A 26,798-nucleotide genomic window follows, 5' to 3' on the forward strand; every position below is an offset into this window, starting at 1 on the left:
AATGTTTGAAAGTTTTATGTAAAACAGGAGCAATTATTTCCTTAATGTTACCTAATTTATTAAAAATCTATTAAATTCATTAGATCTAATCCAAGGATTACATCCATCTGTATTATTTAGTTTAAAGATGTCAGTTATTGCATTATTATTTAAGGAGTTTATATATTTGTAGAAAGATTTTTTTTTATTTTGGATGTCATTAACTATATTTATTTTTAATAACCTAGATTTTATACTTTAGATTCTATTATAAATTCTCTTGTTCCTAGTTTTGGGATATTTTTATATAATCTGAATTGCCTTTTTTCTTTCTAAGAGCTCTTCTTAGTTCTTTATTTCGCAGCCCCGAAATCAAGTCAAAAAACAAATTAGGCAAGACAAAAAAACATACTTCCACTTCCCAACTGGGATACCAAAATAACCCCCAATGATTCTGGCTAACATTAAACCACCTTCTCAACCCAGGGAAACCCACAACTCCATCCCCTACAACAAACTACTATATAGACTGTATAGCTACACAATTCAACACCTTTATTACCTCAATAACCACATTACTTAACAACACAGAAAATTCACCACTCTCCATACCCCATCCTTCTTGTCCTAACACTCCTCCTTTCTCTCTTAAGCCAATCCAAACTAGTTATGTACAAAACCTTCTAAGTAAAATAAAACCTCCGCAGATTAGTTACCAGGTGAATTTCTAAAACTGTCTGCTTCATCCATCTCTTATCCTGTATCTATACTTATTAACTGCTCAGTTTCTGAACAGTATGTCCCCCTCCTCTGTAAAATATCTCATGTCATACCCCTTTACAAAGGAGGGACATCCACAACTTTATCCAACTACATACTGATAGCCATCCTTTCCCCACTAGTCAAAAATCTGCTAGACAGGGGTCCAGAGAAGTAAATATTGTGGGAAGAAATATCCTGGGAATTGTTATGGCTAGGCTTGTATAGGCCCTAGGGCCGATAGCCTAGTACCAACCTATGAACCTATCTTAGAAAAATGTTTACATCAACAAACATCAGAATACCTGCTAAACAACAACCTCTTATCAGATTCCCAGCATGTCTTTTGCCCCAAACACAGTATTAATACTGCTCTATTAAGTTTCACTAACACCATTAATCTCCTCAAAAACAAAAAACAATACATCTCTGCCACCTTCCTTGATATGTCAAAGACTTTTGACACCATCTCTCATCATTACTTCTCAACAAACTTGCTACATTCAATTTTAGCACTGAAACATTAGGCTGGTTTCATAGTTATCTCTCTAACTGTAAACCAGGTACCTTTTGGGATAATAATCTCTCTCCCTTACTGCCCATTACTGTTGTCCCACAAGGTTTTATTTTTGGCCCGCTTCTTTTCATCATTTTTACCAATGATATGTGCTCTGCAGCTAATTCTGCCTCTATCATTTGCAGATGATTCTTCCCTCATCTGCTCTGCCCCATCTCTGAATGAGCTCTAAAATAAAACCTAGTGCACCCTGCAGAGTATTGAAAAATACCTTACAATCCATCAACTCATTTTAAGCCCTAACAAAACCAAGCTTATGGTCTTTTCCAATTCTTCCTCAACAAATAAAACTCCACTTTCTGTCTGTTCCTCCAATGGCACAGTTATTGAACCCGTAAAACAAACAAAACTTCTTGGTGTTACTGTAGACAATGGCCTACAGTTTGATAGTCACATATCCTTAACAATCAAAAAAGTCCATATTAGCTAAACCATAGGTTCATAGGTAAGTACTAGGCTATCTGCCCAAGGGCATCTAGAAGCCTAGCCAGAATGTGTTGGCTTTCGCCACCCCCTTAGATTAGTTCCCTGTGCCTCTGTCCAGCAGAGCCATTAGTTTCCTGTGCCTCTGTCCAGCAGAGCCACTGCAGTGATCCCTGGGGTACATTTTCTGTTTCCCATCCACTCTTCAAGGTTACTCTTGAAGAGTGTTAGTGAGGGGCTCTGCCTAATGTAGATTAGAATCCTGTTCCAAAGCATGGGGAGTCTCTGGGACAGGAATCTATCCCTCCAGCACGTCCTATTTATCATTGTGGTGAGGTTTAGATCCCTAGAGCGTGTGGCTCTTGGGGGTTTGTTTTATTAGGTGGAGCATGACCATCAATTCTGGGTTGGACATGGCCTTGTATGTCAGGCAGAGATCACCTCTGAGTAAGCGGTATGCAACTGAGTACAGCTGGAGTTTCTTCAGTTGGGCTGCGTAGGGCATCTGTTTGAGGCTAGTAATCGTCTTGGTGAGGAACTTCTATGGTCTTTCCAGCTGTTGTAGGTGCTTGTAAGGTACATACTAAATGGGGCGTTGTACTCTATGATGGGTCTGATGAGTGATGAGTAGAGGGACACAATAACCTCTTTTGTTCTAGATGAAAACCCTTTTGTGATTAGGTGGGCCACATAGAAGGATTTTCTAACCACCTTGGCAATATGTCTCACCAGTTATGCCAGACTCACCACAGCTAGGACTCATTTCCTATCTGTATTACTGTACTGTTCTCAAATATTCACTAACCTTCGTAAATCAGAGTTAAACAACCTTGAATCTTGCTATAATAAAATTGATAAATTTGCTGTAAGCCTCCCACATAGGTCACATCACTGTACTGCACTTCAACAACTTGGCTGGATTGAACTGCCTCACTTACACTTAATCATTTAATTGTTTCACACTCAGTTATCCATAACCCTGACCACTGTCCAGCCCTATCTGACCTTGTTCAACTTTACACTAATCTGACCTCACTTCGGTCAGCTGATAAATTACTACTCAATAGTAGTAAATCTCATAACTTTTATGGTAACTCACTGTATAACCATTCAGTATCTAAAGCTTGGAATTCACTTCCACAGCAAATTCTATCCTGTCCTAATAAGCATAACTTCAAACAGTACCTACTAGAATACTACTCAAACCACTGGTTATGTTCTTGCACTTTCTCTGGCTAAGCTGTCTCCAATCTTCACTCTCTTATATTCTACTTTTATTTTTTTCCTTGCTCTTATGCTTTGAATTAGTATCCTATTAATGCCATCACTGGTTAAGCCTACACACACAAAAAAAATCTATTTTTGTTTTTACTATGTAATCTGAACTTGATTATTTTCATATTTTTAATATTTCATATTGTTTCATATTTGTACCATGTTTATTTTTTCATCAATGTTTTAATTCAATTACTTGTAACTTTACACATTTGTACAAAGTGTATATTGTTTTTTCTTATCTTAATCTTTGTAATCATTTATTGAGAGCTTTTCTCCCCAGGTCTCCGCTGAAAATGGGCTTCATGCCCAGTCGGACATTATCCGGTAAACAAATGTAAAAATAAAAAATGGGTATTTCCCACTTTTCCAAAATTGATGGACATGTTGATGTGACACTAGTAAATATTAGGTCTTTGAATGTCTGATGTACAGAATTCAAAGAATCTGTCATAAGATGCTTATTATTATTGGCTCTCAATTTACTCTAGTAAGTTAAGCCAATATTATATTTTTGAAATTGTTTCTTCTTATTAACAACGAACTTAAGATCAAAACTTATTGAATTATGGTCAGGGAGCCCTAATACTTTAATACTATAAATTAAATATGAGTATTTGTAATAACGCAGTCAAGCATATGTTCCCATCTTGTATTTTTACTGAAAAGATGAGTCATGCAGTTAAGAGATATCTTGAAGATCCAAAGAAGTCATCTTACCATTGCACTGTTCCCTCATCAGACCCATCACCGAATGCATTGTCCTTTTGGTGTGTACAAATCCAAGCATAGTGCTCAACTGGACAGGCCCCAAAGATTTTTAACTAAGAGAATTAAAGGCCTTAAATACTTGAACTATCCCAATATCTTAGCACAACTGTCCTGATACTCAGTAGCCTAATGGCTGTTCCAAGGTAACGTGTTTCTTGCATTTCAAAGAAATGACCCATTCCTATGTGAACTCCTGTTTCTTTGCAAAACCAATAGCTCTACAATCATGGGTAACAGTGTCCTAAATGTACACCAACAAATAAACAAAGCTTGCTGGAGGCATAGGTTCCTGATTTAACGTATTCCCACCCTATGGAATAAGTACTTTAGATCAAGCAAAGAAATATTTTGTTTGGCCTTTAAGGCTAGTCTTGGTGATTGGTGAACAGACACAAATTTATCACAGGGTCATCATGTATTGGCCTTCTTGATTTGGAAGGTGAGTAGTATTAAGTGCTTAAAGGGTGGCAATAAATTTTAAGTGTGCTGACTTAAAATTGTATATGGCCAGGCATGTTATGGTCCCTGTGATCACTAGCCCAGTGTTGTGCCTGTGTTCCCATGTTCCTGTGCTTTGGCAGTAGTCAGTAGGATCCTCGGACTATCCAGACCGGGAATCTCCAGAGACAGAGAGGTTATTTTACCACAGTACTAAACTTTGGTCAGGTTTCAGCTGAAATTCAGTTTTAAGATTTGGAGATGTTACAAGAACAGGGGCACAGAAAAATTGTAAGCGGTCAAAAGGAAGAGGATGAGCAATTGCAGAGATTTTGGGGCTAGAGTATGAGAAAGGTTGAAAGAACTGGGACTCGGTACTCTGGAGCATTGAAGATAAGGGATTGCAGAATTCTGTGGATGCACAGACTATTAAGAGGAGACTAATTGGATGAATTTAAAGAGAAAGTTGGTGAGAGGAAGGTATTTGTTGCAAATAGAATTTTAATCTGGACTTGGGGAAGTTTTGTTCCATGGAGAGCATAGTGGACATGTGGCATGGAGTTTCTGGGACGAAGGTGTACAGCGAATCAAAAGGGGCTGTGAAGATAGCATAGAACAGATAGATAAATAGGAAACAGCTCCAGGATGCTAACTGAAAGATAAGAACAAATCAGACTGAGAGATTATCGTATTCTGTTGGCACTATAATGTAATATAATGACTTTAATAAGCATAATTCATGGTATGCAATGCTTTAAACAGTTTTGTACATTTTGCTTACTATAAGTACTTAATGTTTCAAAAATTGCTATAACCTTTTTTAGGTGATATAAATCCTGAAAAAAGATTGAGCAGCCGTTACACAGAGAACTGCCAGAAGATCCTTCAGCTGCTTGGGGTGCCATATATTGAGGTAATTCAGATTAAATGTCACTAGGACGTTGCACATTTTTTGCAGCTCTCAGTAACTGTGTAGTTTGAGCGTCATATGTTGGTGGCTAAGAGTCTTTGTTGTTGTAATCAGCCTACTCTAGAGCCCATAATGAAGGGAAATGTAAGGCTTGTTGAGCATTGGAGCTTATTCTAGTCATGATGAAAAATAATGGAGAGATCTGCATGAGGGACCTCTAAACCTTCATCACCTTGCTAGGAAAGTGATAAAAGCAGATGATGAGGTAGTTTAGGGATGCCATAGCACAAACTGGTTGATGGAGTTAAGGGAGGTTATAAGAATTTCTGTGGTACCTGAAAGTGCCATTTTTATATGCTGTTTAATGTTCTGTTAATTCATTCATTCATTCATTCATTCATTCATTCATTCATGTTGTTGGATTCCTTTATTTTGCTGACCTCAGACCAGAGGGCTCCATCTGTTATCACCAATCTCATTTGTTCCCTCATGGGGCAAAAGTAGTGTGCTGGTCTTTTGAGGCTGTCATGCTTGCTAAAGATTTTTTAGGTCCTGTATATGTAGGATCGTAGGAGGTTACTAGGCTAATGACTTTAGAGTCTTTTTAAGTCTATCAAGTCTTGCCTCGATTTTCCCAGTTATCGGTGGTCATAGGCTAGAATGTCTTTGGTGTATGCCTGTGTGTTATGGCATCTACAAACTGCCCCTGTCCATAATTGCCACAGGTGACAAGCCAGGGGTGAATTTGAGATTTCCCATCCATTGGTCCAAATTACATTTGAATACGCTTAGGGAAAAGCTCTGATTCACAGGATTGGGGAGTATGTTCCAGAAAAGGGGTAATCTCAAATTGTTTTGCCCTTTTAAGCACTGTATCTGAGGAGCTATCTGTGTGTGAAGAATTCACATGTTTCAGTGGGTGTGTATGCACCATTGCAGACATCTTTCTGCATCTCTCCAACTTACCTGCCTGTTGCTGACCTTTCAGCTACCACCACATTTTGGGTTGATGGGTAGTTCCTATCCCTTATCTCACATGAGAGAGGCAAGTGGAACCTTCAATATGAGAATGAAGCAAATCTCTTTATTGGTGACATGGAGGACAGTAGTGGGGCGGAGTAAGTCCATGAAAACCTCCACAGACATGTTTCCATTCAGAGAAATGGCACTTAAATTTAATATGGAGAACTTCAAGTCTGTGCACTTAGAAGGAACCCCAGGATAAACTGAGTATGTGTGGGCTTTGGATACACCTGGATACTGGAATACTTGACTTAGTGTGTGAGGACACACTAAGTCAAGTATTTACAACTATTTCAAGCTAGCAAGCAAGCCATTTTAGCTTACTGCATTTACTGATACTGTATTTTGCTATTTAAAATTGCTTACTGCACTTTTTTAGTCAATTGTAAGTTATTTCTACTGTATTTACTTTTGTAGGCAACACACTCAAGTGTGCTAGCCTTTTCGGTGCCTTAAAAGTGTGTTTACTGCAGTTTAAATTGTTTTTCTAACTGTTTTTTTCCAAAAAAAGAAAAAAATAGTATCTGTTTGCTTGTTTCCCACCATTTTCTTTAGCTAGAATAGTCCGGATTTCAGATTTCTCATTCCAGGACCGTATTTTGAGTTTCTGAGTTGTCCAGACCTTGCTGTGGTGGAGGGAAGTCTTTCTGCATATCAGTGGGAGTGGTAAGCACTGAGCAGCCTATCTATAGGTAGAGGAGTGGTTTCCAGCTATGAAATTGTACCTTATTGGCCATTTTAGGCTGCTTTCTATCCCTTTTAACTTTCTGCCTTAAAAACCCATGTTTGTGTAGGGGTAAACTATTGCCAGATCCAGAAAGTGTACTCTTCAAATTTTCCCTTAGATCTTGCTAGCTTTCACATTTTTGCACTCGGACTAGATAATCTAAGACCAGCATTTGCTCAGAACTAATTGTAGCAATTACCGTAGCATATATACTGCTACCAGCACTAAACTCGCCCCAAAGGAAAGTAAGATAACAGCTCCAGTGCTTAATATATTGAGAATCTAACCAGGCATGTCAAAAGGTCAGTTCCCTGTACTTCCTGTCAACTTGGTCAGCTTGGGCATCCTGAGGCAGTGTGGTAACTGCCTCATGTACACAGACAACCCCCTCCTCTTACCTCCCAACAATATGACTTGTGAGAGATGCACATATATAGCCAAACTGGAAGCCAAGCACTCTCCAGTCAAGAGGAGAAGGTTAACACCTGCACCACATAGCCCCCCAAAACATACACCACCACAGCCCTCACATAGTAACACAAAACACACACCTACTTTTACGGAGGCTGTCAATAAAAATCTGCCCTAACAACAGAGACCTCTGAGGCAGAAACGCAAACAACCACCACATCCCATCACAAATCATGAAAACATAGCTCACATAAACAGTGTGCCACTCAACCAAAGCCCCTATGGCAAAACAACTTACCCAATACACTTGTCATAGGTGACTCAATAGTAAGGCACACTGATGTCCCACACACTAGGCTGACTAAGGAGAAGGTTACGTTCAGCTGCCTGTCGGGTGCCAGGATCCACCACATAATGCACGCACTTAGGTCACTCCATAACAGGTACAAATATGATTCTATAATTGTCCATGTTGTTGTGAACAACCTGAGACGTACCTCCCTGTACTACATGAAAAGAGAAGTAGAAGACCTATTGGATCTTGTAACCCAGGCAGGTATGACCCTAGCTCTGAGTAGCATCCTACCATCACCCAGAATGATACCACAGTACCAACAGAAAATTATCGACTTTAACAATTGGCTAAGTTTCTGGTGTCATTCTAAGGGGATCCAGTATCTGTCTGCCTGGGATGACATGATCGACAGACCTCGATGCTTTGCCAGAGATGGCCTGCACCTGTCACCCTTGGGATTCTGGATACTGGCCAAGGCTCCTGCTACACTTATAGTGCCTTTTTTAGGCAATGTCCTGAAGACAAAATTACCCCCATAACAGTTACAAGCAATTGAAATCTGAGGGTTGTGCTACTCAATGCTAGAAGCCTAAATCTCAAAATGCACTCGCTCAAAGCACTCCTTAAAATGGGGAACATCAACATCTGTGCAGTGACTGAGACCTGGTTCAAGGCTACAGAGAGCACCCCAGGACTACCAGGCTATAATTCATACCACACCTTTTGGCTCCCTAATCCAGACCGAAGCACTAAAGGAAGAGGTGTCTCCATATTCATAAAAGATAAGCACACCTCCAGACAAGTAGCCCAGCATAACGCATCAGAGATACTTCAGGTGCAGCTAACACTGAGTAAAACTGCAATCCATGTTGTAGCCTGCTATAGATCCCCCACCATCTCCCAAAACTCCCACTCCACATTCCTAAACACACTGGAAAATATTAGGATATAACCCAATACCCTTATACTGGGAGACTTTAACTACCCCTCCATTAACTAGGAAATTTACTCATGTACAACACACTTGCTCAACTTTTTCTGGAATTCATTAATTCCAATGACCTGGACCAACTCATTCTTACCCCCACCAGGGGTAGAAACATCCATGACCTGGTCCTTACCAACGTGGACAACCATTGCTCCCTGGTCAGATCTGACCACAAGCTTATCACCATGGAAATCCACATCCCACCCACACCCCCACTAAAGGAAACTACCATAAAAAACTTCTCCAAAGCCAATTTTGGGCTTGTAAAAACAAAGGTGGTAAACTTCACGACGCCCATGCAAATGGAAAATAGGTGCATGACTGCTGAATCATACACCAATGCACTGTATGAGCACATACACATGTGCATGGATACCAAACTGAACCAAGACGCTCTCCTCCAAAAAATGAAGCTAATCTGGTGGTCCCCTACTATAAACAAACTCTACAACAGAAGGAAAAACTGTTGCAGAAAAGAATGAAATCCCAAGACTGGAAAAACTCTGTTGTTAGCCTCAGAAAAAACTGAGATCTCTCATCAAATCATCTAAAGCTAGCTGCGAAAACAAAATTGCTGCAGATTCTAAAGACAACCACAAGGCAAGGCATTATATAGCTATGTCAAGAATCTACATAGTAATTCTCAGATCTCCTCTGAGTTACAGCACAATGGCAGTACATATACAGAACTCACTGATATTGCCAACATATTGTCCGACAGGTTCAGTGCGAACTTTACCCCCCTTTTACCCCCTAAAGGGCCCATCGCAATACCTGAGGAATGCTAAGTCCCTATCATCATGGGTATACAGGTAAAAACCGCACTGTCCAAAGCCAAGAATACAGATTCCATGGGACCTGATAATATCCCGGGCTGTGTTCTACATGAACTAAAAAATGAACTGGCACCACACGTGACTGCCGTGTTCAATCGCATCCTCATTACAGGCTTTGTTTCTACCGAATGGCGCACTGCTGGTCATCCCACTCCACAAGGGGGGAGCGACTACAGATCCTGGGAACTACTGTCCCATTATCCTGACAAGCCTGATATGTAAGGTTATGGAGCACATCATCATGGATCTTATTAAGAGGGACGTAGGTAATCTCCACATTCTAGACCCCATGCAGTTTGGGTTTGTGAAAAGTAGATCATGCCTGCTTAACCTGATAGACTTTTTCGAGTCTGTCACAAGAGCTGTGGATGAGGACAAGGTAGTTCACACAGCCTACCTGGATCTTGCAAAGACCTTCAACACCATCCCTCACTCAGGAATCATAGATTGACACACTAAGCTAGGCATAAACCCATATCTCATAAGATGGGTTGCTAACTGGCTCACTGATAGAACCCACACTGTAAACGTGGAGGACTCTAAATCTGACTACTGACCAGTTACAAGTGGCATTCCACAGGGATCGGCTCTGGGTCCTCTCGTGTTCGGTATCTACTTCTCAAAAGTCCAAGCCAACACAAAGAGACTCTGGTTGACCAAGTTCGCAGATGACTGCAAACTGGGAGCCATTATTGATTCTCCAACTGATGTAGACATCCTACAACAAGGCCTCACTGAGATCAATGACTGGTGTCAGAACCATGGCCTTAAGCTCAATGCCAAAAAGTGCAATGTCATTCCCTTTGGGAAAAATGTGGTGCCTATGAGCTACCACGTAGGCGGTAGTCCACTAAACACTGAAGGTGTGATAAGAGACCTGGGGACACAAGTTGACAGCAACCTATCGTTTGATAACCACATTGCCACTGTGGTTAGAAAGTCCTTCTATGTAGCACATCTCATTACAAAAGGTTTCTCTTCCAGGAAGAAAGAGGTCATAATCCCTCTTTACTCTTCCCTCATTAGACCTATTATAGAATGTAATGCCCCATTTGGTATGTACCGCACTAGACACCTACAACAACTGGAAAGTCCACAAAAATACCTACGAGGATCCTAGGCTTTATTTGTATGCCGTACATGGACATACTCAAAAAAACTCCAGCTATACTCTCTCTCATATCACCTACTTAGAGGCGATCTCTGCTTGACCTACAAGGCCATGTCTGATCCAGAGCTGTTAGATATGCTACAGCTAAAGAAATCCCAATCTCTCCGCCCCACACCCTCCAGTGACCTAAACCTCATTATCACAATAAACAGAACATGCTGGAGGGACAGGTTCCAAACCCAGAGACTTCCCATACTCTGGAACAAACTTCCCATTCACTTCAAGCAGAACACTTGGGCAATAGAAAGTTCACCCCAGGGATCACTTCTGTGGCCCTGCTTGACAGGGGCACTGGGAACTAACTTCAGGTGGCATGATGCCAGGGAATCTTCTTGGGCTAGACTTGTATAGGCTCCAGGGTCATTAGCCTAGTACACACCTATGAACCTATGACAGTGGATACACCTGGATACTAGAGTACTTGTCAGTGTGTGAGGGTTATGCCAGGTGCTTGGTACAATGTGTGAAAGTTCTAGGTGCACCTGGATAGTAGAGTACTTCGCAGTGTTTTATAGCTGTGGCTTGGCAAGTAATGAAGTTTGAACACATAGCTTGTGGGTGGATTCCAGAGATTTAGAGTTGACTCTTTCCTTGAATACAAACTTGACAATGTCTTGATGATGCCTTACTCTAAGTGTTTCTCTCTTTCCAGAGACCATATCTTAAAGCAATAACAGGTTAGTGGAAGTGAGTGCAAAAGTTGACATCTAAAAGGATCATTTAATGGGAAGGGAACAGTTTGGTGAAGCTTTTCCTCTTGGACATGTGCAGTTTGGACAGAAGGATGGTGGAGATATATAGTTTTGTATCAAGAAATTCCGAGAAGGGAGCAAAGGTGGATAAGGATGTTATAAGAAAAGGGTATTGGTGGGTTAGTGGGATAATGGTGGGTCACAGAGTAAGGCAGGCTCAAAGCAGAGATAAGGAGGCAATATAGAATAGTTTGAGCCCTGGAGCAGTCATTCGTCATGGATCATGGTGTGTGAAACTGTGGAGATGATTACAAGGAAATGGGAAAGGTAGAATGATTAAGGAGGACAGGAGAAAGAAGAGATATATGGAGCTAGGTGCACCATCGGTGGGCTAGACAAGTTGTCATGCCATATTTCTTCACTATTTTTCATATTTTGGCAAATTTATTTTTTATTTTATTTTTGGTCAGGTGGACCAGTGAATCAAGGCCTTCTCTAGAGGGCAGACCTGGGATGTTAGTTCAGTAAAGAGCAGAGAACATCAATGTGTAAAATGCAGTACATTAGTTGTCAGGAACAGTATACATGGACTTGTACTAAACTGTCTGTACAATGAAGAGTGTAGATTCAGCAGAAGAGATGGATTATTAGGTAGTACTGGAATGTGATGACTTAACTGCGGTGGTGGTGTTGCGGTAGCATTGTCGGCTCATAGCAAGACGTTGTCCCATTCAATTCTCAGCTAGAGCGTCTTCTGTGGGGAGGCATATGTGAATGGGGCGTGCCTTCGTTGAAGGTTGTGCGTCAGGGCTGGTAACCCGGTATGTAAAAATCCACTACCAATCATTAGCGGACCGGAGTTCCGCTGTGGCGACCCCTAACCGGGAAAAGCCGAAAGACACAAACAAACTGGAATGTGATAACTTATAGCTGAAGTTATATGAGATGCAGTTGTAAAATTCAGTAATTCAAAGAGTTTCTGAATTCACTGGTGTAAAATGCATGCAACATGTACTTTACAAACCCAAGAACATTGTGTCTTACATTTATGACATATATATATATATATATATATATATATATATATATATATATATATATATATATATATATAGGCATATACATGTACATATACATATACTGTGTTTGTAGAGGAAACAGGTAGAGAGACAGAGGTGGGACAGAAAATAATAGGACTCGGGCCAAGTGGAGTACGGGCTGGTGAGACATAGCTGCTATAGTTAATATAATAGTTTCAGCTATTAGAAATAGTGCATAGAATCATAGAATAATACTCGTTTTTGGAGGGGTGGCAGAGGGAGCCCCCACAGCTTGGAATTAAGAAGGGGTCACAGAAGGTGAGAAGTAGAAAGGGAGTTATGAACCCCAAATTTTTTATACATTTTTTTCAAATTAAAACTAGATAAGGCTAAACAGGATGAAAAAATGGCCAAACCCAGAACCTGGCAAAAATTCTAAAGAGGCGTTTTTTTTTTTGTAGAGAGGCAAGTAACCTGTACCACCAAACCCCATGGTCACGGGGAAAAAAAAAGTAAAATACCACACACAATAAATCACTGCTTACCCACACATCAAAATAGCCTCGGCAGTGATTTTATTTTATTTTTTTTATTGATAATTTGTCAAATATTACATGAAATCAAAAACGAAAATGGTATATATACAATTGTAAAACCTATAAACTTTAAAAACATCATATAACTATATACATTGGTGTCTGTTAAGAAGAAAGCCATAAATAAGTTTAAGGTGTATCCTGAAGAATGATATATAAGTTCATATATCTTTATCCATTTTCTCAATTATTTTTAGTATTTTCATCCAAGAGTTGTATAAAGTTGTAAGTCTGGTAGTTCTGTTCTTCAGAGTAGATATTTCCATTTGTCCAACTGTTCTAACTAAATTTTTAAATTCATTAAATGTAGGAGGAGTCTCACTTTTCCAGTGAATGGTGATGATTTTGCGAGCTGCTGCCATTAAAGTCCATAAGATTTGAAAATATTTTTTTGGCACACAATCCGGAACAGGAGAGTTGAATAAAATCATAGATTTTGATAATTGATAATTATCATTAAAAACAGTTTGAAAAAAATAATATTATTCCAATACAAAGTAAGACACTTACATTCATAAAAAATGTGTTGTCAGTCTGCTCTTATTTTAGTCTGACATCTCCAACATAGAACTTCACTTGCAGACATCTTAGATAATTTATGTGGTGTATAAAAACTTCTATTCAAATATCTCCAAGTGAATAACTGCAAGTTTATTGATAATGATGACTTCTTGGAAGATTTTAAGATAATCTTTTTTTCTTTTTCGTTAGGAGGGTGATTATTTATCTGTGTATAATAATTCCAGTAGATGTCTATTTTTTATATTTTTGTTGTTTTAATTATTTTGTAAATGTTAGATAGATATCCAGCACCTCGATAAGGTTGATTATTAATTATAATAATGTAATCAATAAATTTTGGGACAGTATGTCTAACTGTATCTTGCATTTGTCCAATTCTATTTATAAGATATTGTCTTAGATTTTGCAAAAGTAGCCATGAGTCATTATTTATATTATATTTTCTGGTTATCTGATCCTTAGTTAATATTTTCTCTTGTTCTACCAGGTGATGCCAGTAGCTTATTGAACCTATCTTGAGCATATTCATTTTTTGAATTTGGTATGTATCCAGGATAGTGTGTGTAAAGGCTATAGGAAAGATCAGAAAGAACCATGAATTAATATTTGGGACTTTGTTTATGAACAATTTAAATGTTGTTAGTGTGATGTTCATATATTTGGATGGCAGTTTATTATTTTTATTTGTATCTTCTAGATAATCTTTTAACACCCAAACTAAAGGGAATGGTATTATAGTTAAATGATCTGATATGTTGTTATGACTAAGTTCAGTATAGACCTGTTCATGTAATTGTTTCCATATAGGTTTGTAGTGAGCATTTAACCATAAGGTTATATTTTTAACAACAGAGGACATAATATATATCTCAATATCAGGTAAATTAATTCCTCCATCTTCCCAGTTTGGTAAATGTTTATTTAAAGCAATTCGGGGTTTGTTTGGGAACCATAAAAAATGTAATATTAGTTTATTATATCTCTGAGTGATATACTTGGGAGGTGGCAGTGAAAAACTTTGTATTAGGTATAATACTTTAGGAAAAATAATTGATTTAATGAGGTATAATCTGTCTCCCATTGTAAACATATATTTGTTCCTGGTAGATATCGCTTGCTCTATTTTATCTAGTGTTTTATTATAATTATATATAAGTGAGTCAGTTAAGTCTTCAAGTAGATCTATGCCTAAATATACTGTTTTATTATCCTCTGCTATGTATTTGAAATATTTTTTGTTTATATGTTTCTTTTTAGTATTACATGACATAATTTTTGTTTTGTTTTCATTGAACTGTAAACCTGAAATAGTTTGAAAATTATTTGTTTCTTTAAACAAAGCTTGTAAAGATGCATTAGTGTCTGATAGGGTAAGAAGTATATCATCTGCAAATAACTGTAATTTAAGAGAGAAAGTTTTATTGATGCAGATGGCTTTAATATTACTATTTGATCTTATCTGATTTGCAAATGGGTCTATAAGTAATGCAAATAATAGTGGTGATAGGGGACAGCCTTGTTTAGTTCCTTTTTTGATTAGTATGGGACCAGATCTATATGAACCTAATTTAACATATGCTATGGAGTCTTTATATAATGACTGAATAAGGGCAATAAAAGATGTAGGAAAATTATATTCTTTAGGACTAGTGTAAGGAAATTCTAGTTAACAGAATCAAATGCTTTATTAATATCTAAGGATATTATATTTAAATCCAAGTTTGCATGTTTACTATAATCTATCAATGACAGAATTCTTTTAAGATTATCATATGTATTTCTTCCTTTGATAAATCCTGTCTGGTCATCATGTATTAGAATGGGAAGAAAGTGTTTAATTCTGTCAGTATATATTGCCATGAACATTTTATAATCGATGTTTAATAAGGATATTGGTCTATATGACGAACATTGTTTCTCATCTTTGTCTGATTTAATTATTGGTGATATCAATGAATATTTCCATGAAGGTGGTATAATTATATTTTGATTAACTATGGAGTATACTTTTAAGAGTAAAGATATAGCTTGATTAGGTATTACTTTATACATTTCTGATATTATATTATCAGGGCCAGGTGCTTTATTTAATTTAAGCTTTTTGATCTGTGATTTTAGTTCTGTCATAGTAATTTGTTTGCTTATAGTGTCAATTTGTTCCTGTGTTAATCTAGTAAGAATTTTGTTTTTAAGATAGTTTTTTATATCTTTGTCAGGTTTTTCATGGATGCTTGAAAGGTTATCATAGTTGTATTGTAATCTAAAGGCTTCTAATATACTATTTAGGTCAGTGACTTTTTTCTTTGTATTAAGGATATATAATTCTTTTATTTGCTTAGATTTTATTATTTTTTTGTTCTATTAGCTAGTTGTCTCTGATGTGCTGGATTTGTTGAATAAGAATTTAATTTGATCTTTTCTAGGTTAATCATTGTCTTGTGATGTAAAATTTCCGCATATTTGTTGTTAATTTGTAGTAATTCTTGAATTAAATCTTTATTTCCTTCTTGAATTCCTAGTTTTAATTTATCAGCTTTCTTTTGTAATTCTAGCATGTCTTTATTCCATATTTTTCTTTTATTAATATACCAGGATAGTACTTTTCCGTATATATATATATATATATATATATATATATATATATATATATATATATATATATGCTTTTAAGGAGTCCCAGATATATATTTCTGAATGTTCTCTGTGGTATTTAGTTCAAGGAAAGTTTTTATTTCACCTTCAAAAAATTCTTTAAAGTCTGTTAATTTTGTAACATATGAAGGCATTCTTGTTATGGGATTATTATTTATATGCATAAGCTCCATTTCAAAAACCAGAGCATTATGATCTGATAATGGACAGTTTATTATTTTGACATTACTTATTTTTGTTACTAAATCATTGGATATGTATATCCTGTCAATTCTGGAACTAGTCTTATGTCTATGTGAGTAAAAAGTATAAATTAATGAGTCTGGGCCAGCAAACTCATTTATATCTTTTATGGAGATTGCGTCTGTAAACTTTGAAAGTGTCTTTGATATAGGTAACTTTCTTCTTTTACTTTTTGAATCTGTATCTTTGCCATCTATTATACAGTTGCAGTCTCCTGCCATTATTAGACTACCTTTAGTTAAATGTAATATTTCTTCAATATGATGTTTTACTGTTCCTACGCCATGTCCTGGTATCCAATATAGGTTAACTAAAGTGTATATTTTCCTATTTAACTCTATATTTACTAAGCAAAACATACCAGATGTGTCTTGATAAGTGTTAATTATTCTAGGAGAAATAATTGTATTATGCATTAATATGGCTACTCCTCTCTTCTTTTGTTTGTATTGAGAACTTACTAATACTGTGTAGTTATTAATATTGAGATTGTTTATATCTTTATCTAATAGATGCGTCTCCTGAAGAAATACTATTTGTGGATTGTGTAGATTTATGTATTTATATAGACTTCTCCTTTTGATATTATTATTTAATCCAAAACATTTATAGATAGATATTTCATGTGTTGGTTTATGTTTTATTTGTATGACAGTTAATATACATAGATTAACTCTTGGTTTGCATTATATGTATAATTTACACTGTTGTTTACATGGAAGATCTGCTTATCTTCTGTAGACACCAAAACAGTATAAGAAAACAATGAAACTTCTAATTGAACTAATTCTGATTGATTACACCTTTTCCTGTCTCTATGAGGTAATATACCTCTTTGCATGACTAACACAAGTACCCACACAAACTTTCTAATCTCTGTGACTAGTGTTTAAACTAATCTCTCTTAACCTCATAACTTAGTATGTCACTATTTACATATATTAGAGAGTTGATATGATCAGCTAATAGACAATTATATGCAAATTTGTGTGAAAGCAATAATATTTACACATCAATAACCTGCTTATACTTGTTAAATCCTACTTGCAGAGTTTCTTATAATCAGGGTTACAAAAACAATTTTCCAGTTACATTTAACAAAATTTGTTTCATCTTAGTACAACAATTTACATATCAATCCAACTTGACACATTTGCTTTAATTCACACTGCAAAGAGTCCAATACCTTGTTAATTAGTTATTTTGGTTATATTCTCATATTACTTATGTTCTTTTTAGATTGTAGTTTCATTATACTCGCAATTTTTTTAGGGTAATTTTCCACCTCTAGAGTCTCTATCATGTAATATCTGTGCTATAAGAATATTATTTATTCTATAGTTATGTGAATATTTCCCATTTTCTTTCTCACTCTTTATGAAATAATTAGATTTATTTATTCTTTAACTTTTGAGAAAGTAGTTTCCAAGTCATATTCCAGAACTCTGTACAAAAATTGTGTCGGCTTATATGACAATATATGTACATATATATATATATATATATATATATATATATATATATATATATATATATATATATATACATATATATATATATATATATATATATATATACACATACATATATATATATATATATATATATATACACATATATATATATATATATATATATATATATATATATACACATAAACTTATATATAATGGTCTTTACATATCTTAAGATTCAAAATACTGAAGTAAAACATAGTGGAGAGATAGGTTTCCGACCCACAGTCTGGCCAGACTCCTGAAAAGAGCCCCGATGACTGGACGGGAGAGAGGAAAATCACCCCTGGGATCATAACGGTCACCCCGGCAAACAGGTGTCTAGGTAAGCAAACAATATGGAAAGAAACAGCCAGAGAACTGCCATGACTAGATTTATACAACCCCAGGGTCGATATTCTAGTAGCAATCTATGAACCCACACAGCTATTTATGATTCTTATTGTATATATGTAATATTCTAGTATTAGAAATTCTTAATATTAATGTATATAACTATGTATAGAGTATTGCCTTTCTGTATGTCTAACAATATTTAACTTTTTTCTAACAATAACTATGCGTAGGTTGCTATTTCTGTTAGTATATAAAGAACCTATTAAAAATGTGTTTAGTGTCTGTTTACTAAATCTAATCATGTTTTATTTTATTTAGTTTAAGTGTGTTAAATGTTTAGTAATAATCAGTAACACAAAAGGGTCAACATGTAGCTTCATAATTCAGGTGCACTAGCACTTTAAGTAGTACACGTTTTGGGATTTACTTCCTTGTCCAGGAATGCTGCAATTACGTTTTATTCAAAGGACGTTATACGCAAGCATGAAGTGCTCGCAATGAGACATAAGACATTAGGGTGTTGCTTGCGTGTGTATTTAAGGCTACTGTCTCGTGGACGGGGCAGGAAAAGTGGTGAAGATGTTTCTTGATTTTCAAGGCATCTCTCGTGGTAATATTTATTTTTGCATATATTCATCTATGTTATATGCAAGACATTCCTATGTTGTATGTGAGACGCACTACATGACACCTGCTAGTAAAACAAACAGCACCAAATGCTTTACTGCATATAAAAAATTCAATATGACATTCTAGTAATGTAGAATAACTTACTGTAATAGCATGTAAGTGTTTAAACTCTTAAGTAACTATAACCATCCAGCACAACTCAATCGTCTTCTATATACACATTATTTTTCTTCTTCTAGTCGAAGAGTTTTAAAATGTGCTTGTTTTGAGATTTACTTCCTTGCCTAATGCTATTGCAATTACATATTATTTAAAGGGCATCATACACAATCACAAAGTGGTTACAATGAAAATTACAACCTTTATATATTACTTGTATGCGTATTTGAGACTGCTGTCTCGTGAAGGGAGCAGGAAAATTAGTGAAGATTTTTCTTATCTTTCAAAGTATCGCTCGTGAAAATATTTTTTTACTGCATAGCTACAACACAGTTCAAGGATCTTCAATAAATAGAACATTATCCCCCCTTCCAGTAAGGAAGCTTTGTATATATACGTTAAAAACATAATAAGAGTCCATGAGGTGTACCGGGATGCTACAACATAATAATCCATACAACCAGACATGTGCGCACACCCAAGCTGTCTTTCTATCTCAGTAAAGCAAATCATTACGACAGCATTAATGGATTAAGTACTTTAACTATGCAACTCATTTAACATAAATATATAATTTTTCAAAGAATACATTTGTCCCGCTCCCCTTCCTGCCCCGATCGGAAAACTTAGATTAGACATATTATATGAATGGTGCATTCAAAGATTTTACAACAAATTGCTAGTATAGTTAAATATATGGTGAGATGGTTATATCTGCTTGAACCAGATATCCATTTGCATATATCTTGAACATATTGCTATATATACATTTTATTTGTTGATGACCAAATCAGAGAAAGAAAAACGTTGTTATCAAGTTTCAAATATGGATAGACCTAAATGATAATGTTAATTTACCCAGTTTATATTTATTCTAAATTTTATGTGAGATAAAATAAATAGAAACTGTACCTGATATATTACTGTGATTAATGACTGGAAGATTTCTTGTTAGTTTTTGTGACATTGTTTAAAGTTTTGTGGTACATGTAACATATAAGTTATTTGTCCTTTAGTTTTTTTTCTTCTGTTCAACAGTCTTCCAGTTGTTTACTTCTGCATTTCTTTTTGGTGTACTATTTGTCCAATCCATAGATTCTTCCTGTGTTAAAATGTTGTTTGTAGTGAGATATTTTATTGCTGATTCCACTGTTTCAAATATTTTTATTCCCACTGGAAGGAATATACGAAGTCTTGCTGGAAACAAAAGATGGGTCTTCAGTTGTTTCTTTTTCAAGATTTTTATTATTGGCATGAATTCTTTTCTTTTGAAAACCACTTTTGTAGAGTAATCATTGTCAAATCTAATTAATGCATCATTATATTTAATGGGTGAGTTAGTCCAAGCATTTTTGAGGATGAGTTCCTTGTCTTGCGTGGAGAAAAGTTTAACAATTATTGATCTTGGTTTGTTTTTGATTAAAGATGCATTTCCTGAAGTTGACAATGACCTGTGTGCACGTTCTATTCCAAAAGAAAGGGCTTCCGATAATTTAATACATTTGGGATCCAGGTAGTAAGAAACTTTATTATATTATCCCCTTCCGCTTTTTCTGGCAGACCATATATTCGGATATTATTTCTTCTCATTCTGTTTTCCATGTCATCTATTTTCTCCAGAAGATATGTATTTCATTGCAGTAAAAATTCAGTTTGTTGTTCTTCTTGCAGGAGTCTGGAATCAATGTCATTTAAGGACTGATCTGAAGTAGTTAATTCATTTGATCTGCAACCTGTGGGTGTCGGATCCGACCTCGGATCCGATCTGGCAGCTTTCCAAGCTCCAAGATCCGAGCTCCTAGCTCCTCCCCCTACCCATAATCCCCTACTACCAACCACATTACCCCAGATCGTTTTTTGCCGCGGCTGAAGAAGCTTCCCTGTGAAGAGCTCCTGACTGGGTGAGATCATTGCTGGTTTTAAACCACTTTTTTCAACCAAAGTTGTCGTTGTGTGTGTGCTAGCCCCTTTTTCTGCTCCTAGTGCTAGTTTTTGGTCCCTTTTGTTAATTTTAATCGCTAGCTTACCTTCAATCCCCCTCCCCCTCCTAGTGTTTGGGTGTGTGTGTGAATAATGTCTGAAGGGCCTAAGGCCGTTTTTTCTAAATGTACTGAGTGTGGCCACAAGCTTTCCCCAGCTGATGGCCACACTCAATGCGTTTTGTGCCTGGGGGCAGCCCACTTGTCAGAGGCCTGCCAGATCTGCATGGCCTTTAACCCCCGGGCACTTCGGGATAGGAAGAACAAGCTGATCCTGGCAGGAAAGCTCCCCCAGGAGTCAGCTTCTTCTTCCTCTCCCGTTCGGGCTCCAGCTGCTTCGGCAGCTTCGGCGCCGTCTGTCCCCTTAGCTCTACCTGGGACTCAACCTCCCTCTTCAGGTTTGAGCTCTGGGGAAACTAGTGCCTCTTCCCTTAGAGAGAAGAGGCACAAGGATAAGGAAGGACATAAGTCCAACAAAAGGCGGGCCGAACCTCATCCTTCGGCTCCGCCAGTGAAAGTGCTTAAGTCTCCCTCGAGGGTCTCTGGATCCCCCTCCTCTCGGCGCCGTTCACCCTGTTTCTCACCGGAGCCAGAGGAGGAGGATAGGTCTCCCTCGAGATCTTCGAGGCGGCCCTCCCGGCCCGCCTCTACTACTTCGTCCAGGTCGACCCGAAGCATCTCCGAAGCGGATATGGATTAGATGATGCGTCGGTTCTTGCAGACCCAAATGCAGATGGGGATGCTCTTGCCCCCCCCCCCTCTGGGGGGGGAGTGCGGCCCCCATATTTGCCCCGATCACTCCTCCTCCGACTCATTTTCGGGTCTCGGAGTCATCGGATCCAGGCCCATTTGGACCCGGGGAATTGTCAGCTCCGATAGTGGTGGTCTCTTCGACGCCGACTATACCTTCGAGCTTGTCGGACCCGAGCTCTCGGGCCCGAGGGCTGAGCATCGGATCCGAGGGAGTTGCTGTGTCTTCGGCGCTGTTGGCGTCGGAGCACACCTCTGCCTCGGCGCCGACTGCATTGGCTCCGACCCCGATCCCTTCCTCGGATCCGAGGAGATTGCTCTCAGAGGCTGGCGAGAGTGGCTCTCCTTCGGCTTTTGAGGTAGTGAAGAGGGTACTGTCGAGGTCCTCCAGATCCCCGTCCCGGGATTTGGATCCACCCATACCCCCACTGTATGAGGGTCTGTCTTCCATCATCCGTCCATCGGGACAGCCTGCCCAAGCCCTCCAGCTAGTTCCCGCAGAGGAACAACAACCCGTGGACGAGCCCTCTTCAGACAGCCCCACCGAGGAGGTCCCTCGGAAACATTGGTGCAAAAGGAGGCACCTGGACTCCCCCGAGTCCGTTACCACAGACACAGACTTAAATGATACGGAGGGTTCCCCAAGGTCACCCCCTGACGATGTCTCCTTTGGAGACATCATGGAAATGTTGCATATCAGAGGGGGGTGGTCAGCCCAAAAGCCCTCCCTTGATGAGTCCATGTTCCTGGAGGCCTTTGAGGCAGGCCCATCTACCTCCTGGGTGTCCCCTCTGGCCGACCCCCTGGTGGACTTAATTATCACCAGGGCGTGGAAGGAGCCCGACACCGTGGAGCCAATCCCTAGGTGCCCCGATAAAGTCCTCAGTCCCCCCACAGATAGACTGTCTTGGGCCAAAGGAACCCCCGTTGATGCCATGTTGGTGGCGGCGGCCACCAAGAAAGAACTCGTGCAGGAGAGTTCTTTGGTTCACCCGCCGGATAAGGAATCTCGAGTGCTTGACCAGATTGGGAAGCGGATGTTTGCTTCAGCGACCTTTTCCATAAGGGCGCTGAACTATATGGCACATACCATTAGGCTACAGTGAGACTTGATTAAGGAATACGCTGCAGCCCCCCCCGGAGTCCATGTCGGTCCCAGATAAGAAGGTTTTTGAGACTCGAATGGCCACTCTAAAATCCATCTCCAATACATCTATGCAGCTTCTCTCCCACGCAACAGAGGGAGCTGCTAGAGCTAGCGGAGCTGGGGTCGTCTTGCAATGTCTCTCTTGGCTCCGTCTTTGCGACTTCGTGGATCCCTTCAAGGCGTCCTTCGTGAACGCCCCTTTTGACGGTTCTGCCTTGTTTGGCAAAACTGTTCGCGACATGCTGGTCCAAAGCGAAAAGGACGGGAAGACGCTGTCTGCTGTCGGAGTCCGCTTCTCTATTCCCCAAAGATCCTTCTCCAGGAATCAGATGGGACAAAAGAAGCTGTGGTTCTGAAAGTCTCAGCAATCCCATCCTGCTGCGGACCACTCGTCCTCTAGAGGCAGAGGAGGACAAGGTGGACGCCAGCCCAGAGGCAGAGGGGGGCCGTGTAACTTCGGGTCTAGAGAACCTTTCTTGGACAGACCCGCGCAACAGCCCTGAGGGCTTGCCCGACTGTCCCTCTCTGGAGGCAGTCGTGGGGCAGTTGTCGGAGCACCTGTCAAACTGGGAGTCCCTTACAACAGATCGATGGGTGCTCCGGATCATATCCAGAGGATACTCCATTCCATTCATAAACCTTCCCCCCAAACCCAGACGTCTCCCTGATGTCCCACCCAATCAGAGGGAGGCAGCGGCTTTGGAGATTTCAAAGCTGCTAAGAAAAAGAGCCATCCAGCCCGTCCCTCCAGATCAGTCTGGATTGGATTATTACTCCAGGTTCTTTTTGGTGCCAAAGAAAACGGGGGACCTCAGACCCATCTTAGACCTTTCCGGTCTGAACCTGTTCATACCCAAGGAAAAGTTCCGGATGGTCACTCTCCAATCAATTCTCCCCCTTCTGCGGGAGAACGACTCGATGTGCTCGTTAGAACTCAAGGATGCGTATTACCACATCTTGATGGACAGACGATCCAGGAGGTTTCTCCACTTCCGGCTCGGAGCCAGTCATTATCATTTCAGGTTTCTTCCATTCGGCCTCACCTCAGCCCCCAGAGTGTTCACCAAGGTCATGGCAGTGGTTGCAGCCCACCCGAGACTTCAGGGCATTCAGGTCTTCCCCTACCTAGACGACTGGCTCCTCACCGCGACCAACAGGCATCAGCTCTGTGTGGCGAGAGATTATGCTCTGTCTCTGGCCCACAACCTAGGCATCTCAGTGAACGAGCAGAAATCCTGCCTGTGCCCCACTCAAGCCCTAGAATTCATAGGGGCCAGGTTAGATACACGAATCTCCCGAGTTGTTCTAACGTCAGTCAGGCTGAACAGCTTGTCATATCAGGTGTTAGCCCTTCTTCGGAGCCCTGCTCCTCCGGCGGAGTTAGTCCTGAGGGCACTGGGGTCTGTGTCAGCAGCGATCGGTCTCTCTCTTCATGCCCGTCTGTGAATGCGCATATTACAATGGACCCTTCAAGTCCAATGGTCCCTGTCGATACACCCGTTAAGCACCCCAATACCCCTGAGCAGGGTGTGCAGGGACTCCCTTCTGTGGTGGTTACATGCGCAGGAACTCAGAGAAGGGAGGCCCTTTGTGATCCCCCCGGTCAAAGCCACGTTGACCATGGACGCTTCTCGTCTCGGGTGGGGGGGCATTGTTCAGGCAGATCCGTTCAAGGCATGTGGACTTCCCTAGAGACCGCATTGCATATCAGTGTCCTAGAGATGAGGGCGGTGCTTTTGGCATTGCAAGCTCTCCACGACCTTCTTCCCCTGGGGACTATTGCAATCCAGACGGACAACATGTCAGTAGTCTGGTATATAAACAAACAAGGAGGGACCAGATCTTACCCCTGTGTCGAGAAGCCATGAGAGTGTGGGAATGGGCGATTTCCACCAACCACTTTCTGATAGCAACACACATTCCGGGATGGTCCAACATATTAGCGGACAAGCTAAGTCGGGTGCTCCTCACTCCATACGAGTGGTCTCTGAATCCATCTGTTGCGAAGCAGATCTTCCACAAATGGGGTCAGCCTCACTGCAATCTTTTTGCTTCTCCTTTAAACACAAAATGCAGCGAGTACTTCGCGATAGTTCCCCCCAGAGGGGAGACCCCCAGAGACGCTCTAGTCCATGATTGGCCCCTCGGACTCCTTTATGCTTATCCCCCCCTCCCTCTCATGATGAAATTCATCCAGAAAGCCTGTCGGTTGGAGAGCAGAGTTATCCTCATAGCCCCATTCTGGCCTCGACAGATCTGGTTCCCCTTTCTGCGGTCTCACAGTATGCCTCCTCCATGGATTCTGGATCCCAGTCCAGACTTAATCTCGCATCCAGCGGGATGCCCTACCCCGAACCTGGTCAATCTCAAACTTGCTGCTTGGTTGATCCAGTTCCATTAATGGCTAGGACTCCCGGTATCACATCCCCTGTTAAGGCCATTCTGGTGGCGGCTCATAAACCGTCTACCAGAAAACTTTACAACAGTAAATGGAAACGTTTCTCCATCTGGGCCAAAGACAAAGACTTGGACCCATTTACTATCCCTATTCCGTCTATTCTGGACTTCCTTTCCCTGCTTTTTAGGCAGGAAGCAAGTGCCTCCACGGTTAAGGTGCAGCTGGCGGCCATCTCCCATTTTCATGTGGGGGACGGCATAGGCTCCTTAGCATCTACAAAGTTGTGCAAAACCTTCTTAAGAGGCGTTTTTCTTTTGAAACCACCTGTAAGGACTGTGGTTCCCCCGTGGGATCTCACTCTGGTCTTGCAAGCCTTGACGAGACCACCTTTCGAGCCTGCGGCCTCGGTTCCTTTGAAGTTCTTATCTTGGAAAACTGCTTTCTTGGTGGCTATTACTTCAGCCAAGAGGGTTTCAGAATTGCAAGCTCTGTGTATCAAACCTCCGTACCTTATCTTTCACAAGGATAGAGTGTCCCTCAGGACTAATCCGTCTTTCTTGCCTAAGGTGGCTACAGAATCAAATATTAATCAGTCAATAAATCTTCCTGTATTTTTCCCAAATTTTCACAACAAAGGTGAATACACGTTGCACAAATTGGATGTACACAGACAACTGCGTTTTTACTTGCACAGGACTAGAGGGTTTTGCAAGTCGGACCAGTTGTTTGTTTCTTATGCAAAGTCAGCCATGGGCAAGCTAATTGCTAAAGTGACTGTAGCAAATTGGATCTGTCAGTGCATTATACTGGGATACACTTCGTCTGGCAAGCCAACTCCGGTTGGCATCCGTGCTCATTCCACAAGATCTGTAGCTACCTCAACAGCCTTTTGGTCTAGGGTTCCAGTAGACGATATATGTTCAGCAGCTACCTGGTCCTCATCTCATACGTTCATTTCTCATTACAAGCTGGATATGATTTCCAGGAGTAGGGCTTCTTTTGGCTCCGCGGTGCTTCAGAATATCCTTCCGTAAGGACCACCCAGGTTCTTGTAGGTTAGCTGGGGACTCTGTCCCACAGGTTGCAGATCAAATGAAGTAACTATTTCAGATAAAGAAGTTATGTACTCACCATAACGTTCCATCTGAGTAGATACTTCATTTGTCTGCAACAGACCCCCCCTGCCATCCCCCGAACCTGTCGGGAATTTTTCTGATCACTCGGAGTTGGTTTTTGTCTCAAGGTGATGAGGCAAAAAGAACGATCTGAGGTAATGTGGTTGGTAGTAGGGGATTATGGGTAGGGGGGAGGAGCTAGGAGCTCGAATCTTGGAGCTTGGAAAGCTGCCAGATCGGACAAATGAAGTATCTACCCAGATGGAACGTTATGGTGAGTACATAACTTCTTTTTCTATGACAGAAATTTGACCTTTCTGTTGTGTGAACATTTCCTGAAGCTGTTCAAGTTGTTGAGTACATTTTTCTTTAAAAGAGTCCAATTTATTATCCATCTTATCTATTTTAGTTGTCAAATCTTGAATATTTAAAATAAGTGAAT

General features: G+C 39.8%; 1 protein-coding gene across 3 annotated transcripts in view; it reads left to right on the forward strand.

The window, feature by feature from the left end:
- Nucleotides 1-26,798, forward strand: part of LOC122798472 (flap endonuclease 1-like) — a 444,201-nt gene that overhangs the window by 133,597 nt on the left and 283,806 nt on the right. For all 3 annotated transcript variants that reach the window (XM_044067423.1, XM_044067425.1, XM_044067424.1), the window contains exon 5: nt 5,047-5,135. In XM_044067423.1, coding sequence (XP_043923358.1) covers nt 5,047-5,135 — 89 coding nt within the window. The remainder of the gene's footprint in view (nt 1-5,046; nt 5,136-26,798) is intronic.

This window comes from Protopterus annectens, chromosome 3.part1 (assembly GCF_019279795.1).
Source record: "Protopterus annectens isolate FY-2018-M chromosome 3.part1, PAN1.0, whole genome shotgun sequence".
Classification (NCBI taxonomy): domain Eukaryota; kingdom Metazoa; phylum Chordata; order Ceratodontiformes; family Protopteridae; genus Protopterus; species Protopterus annectens.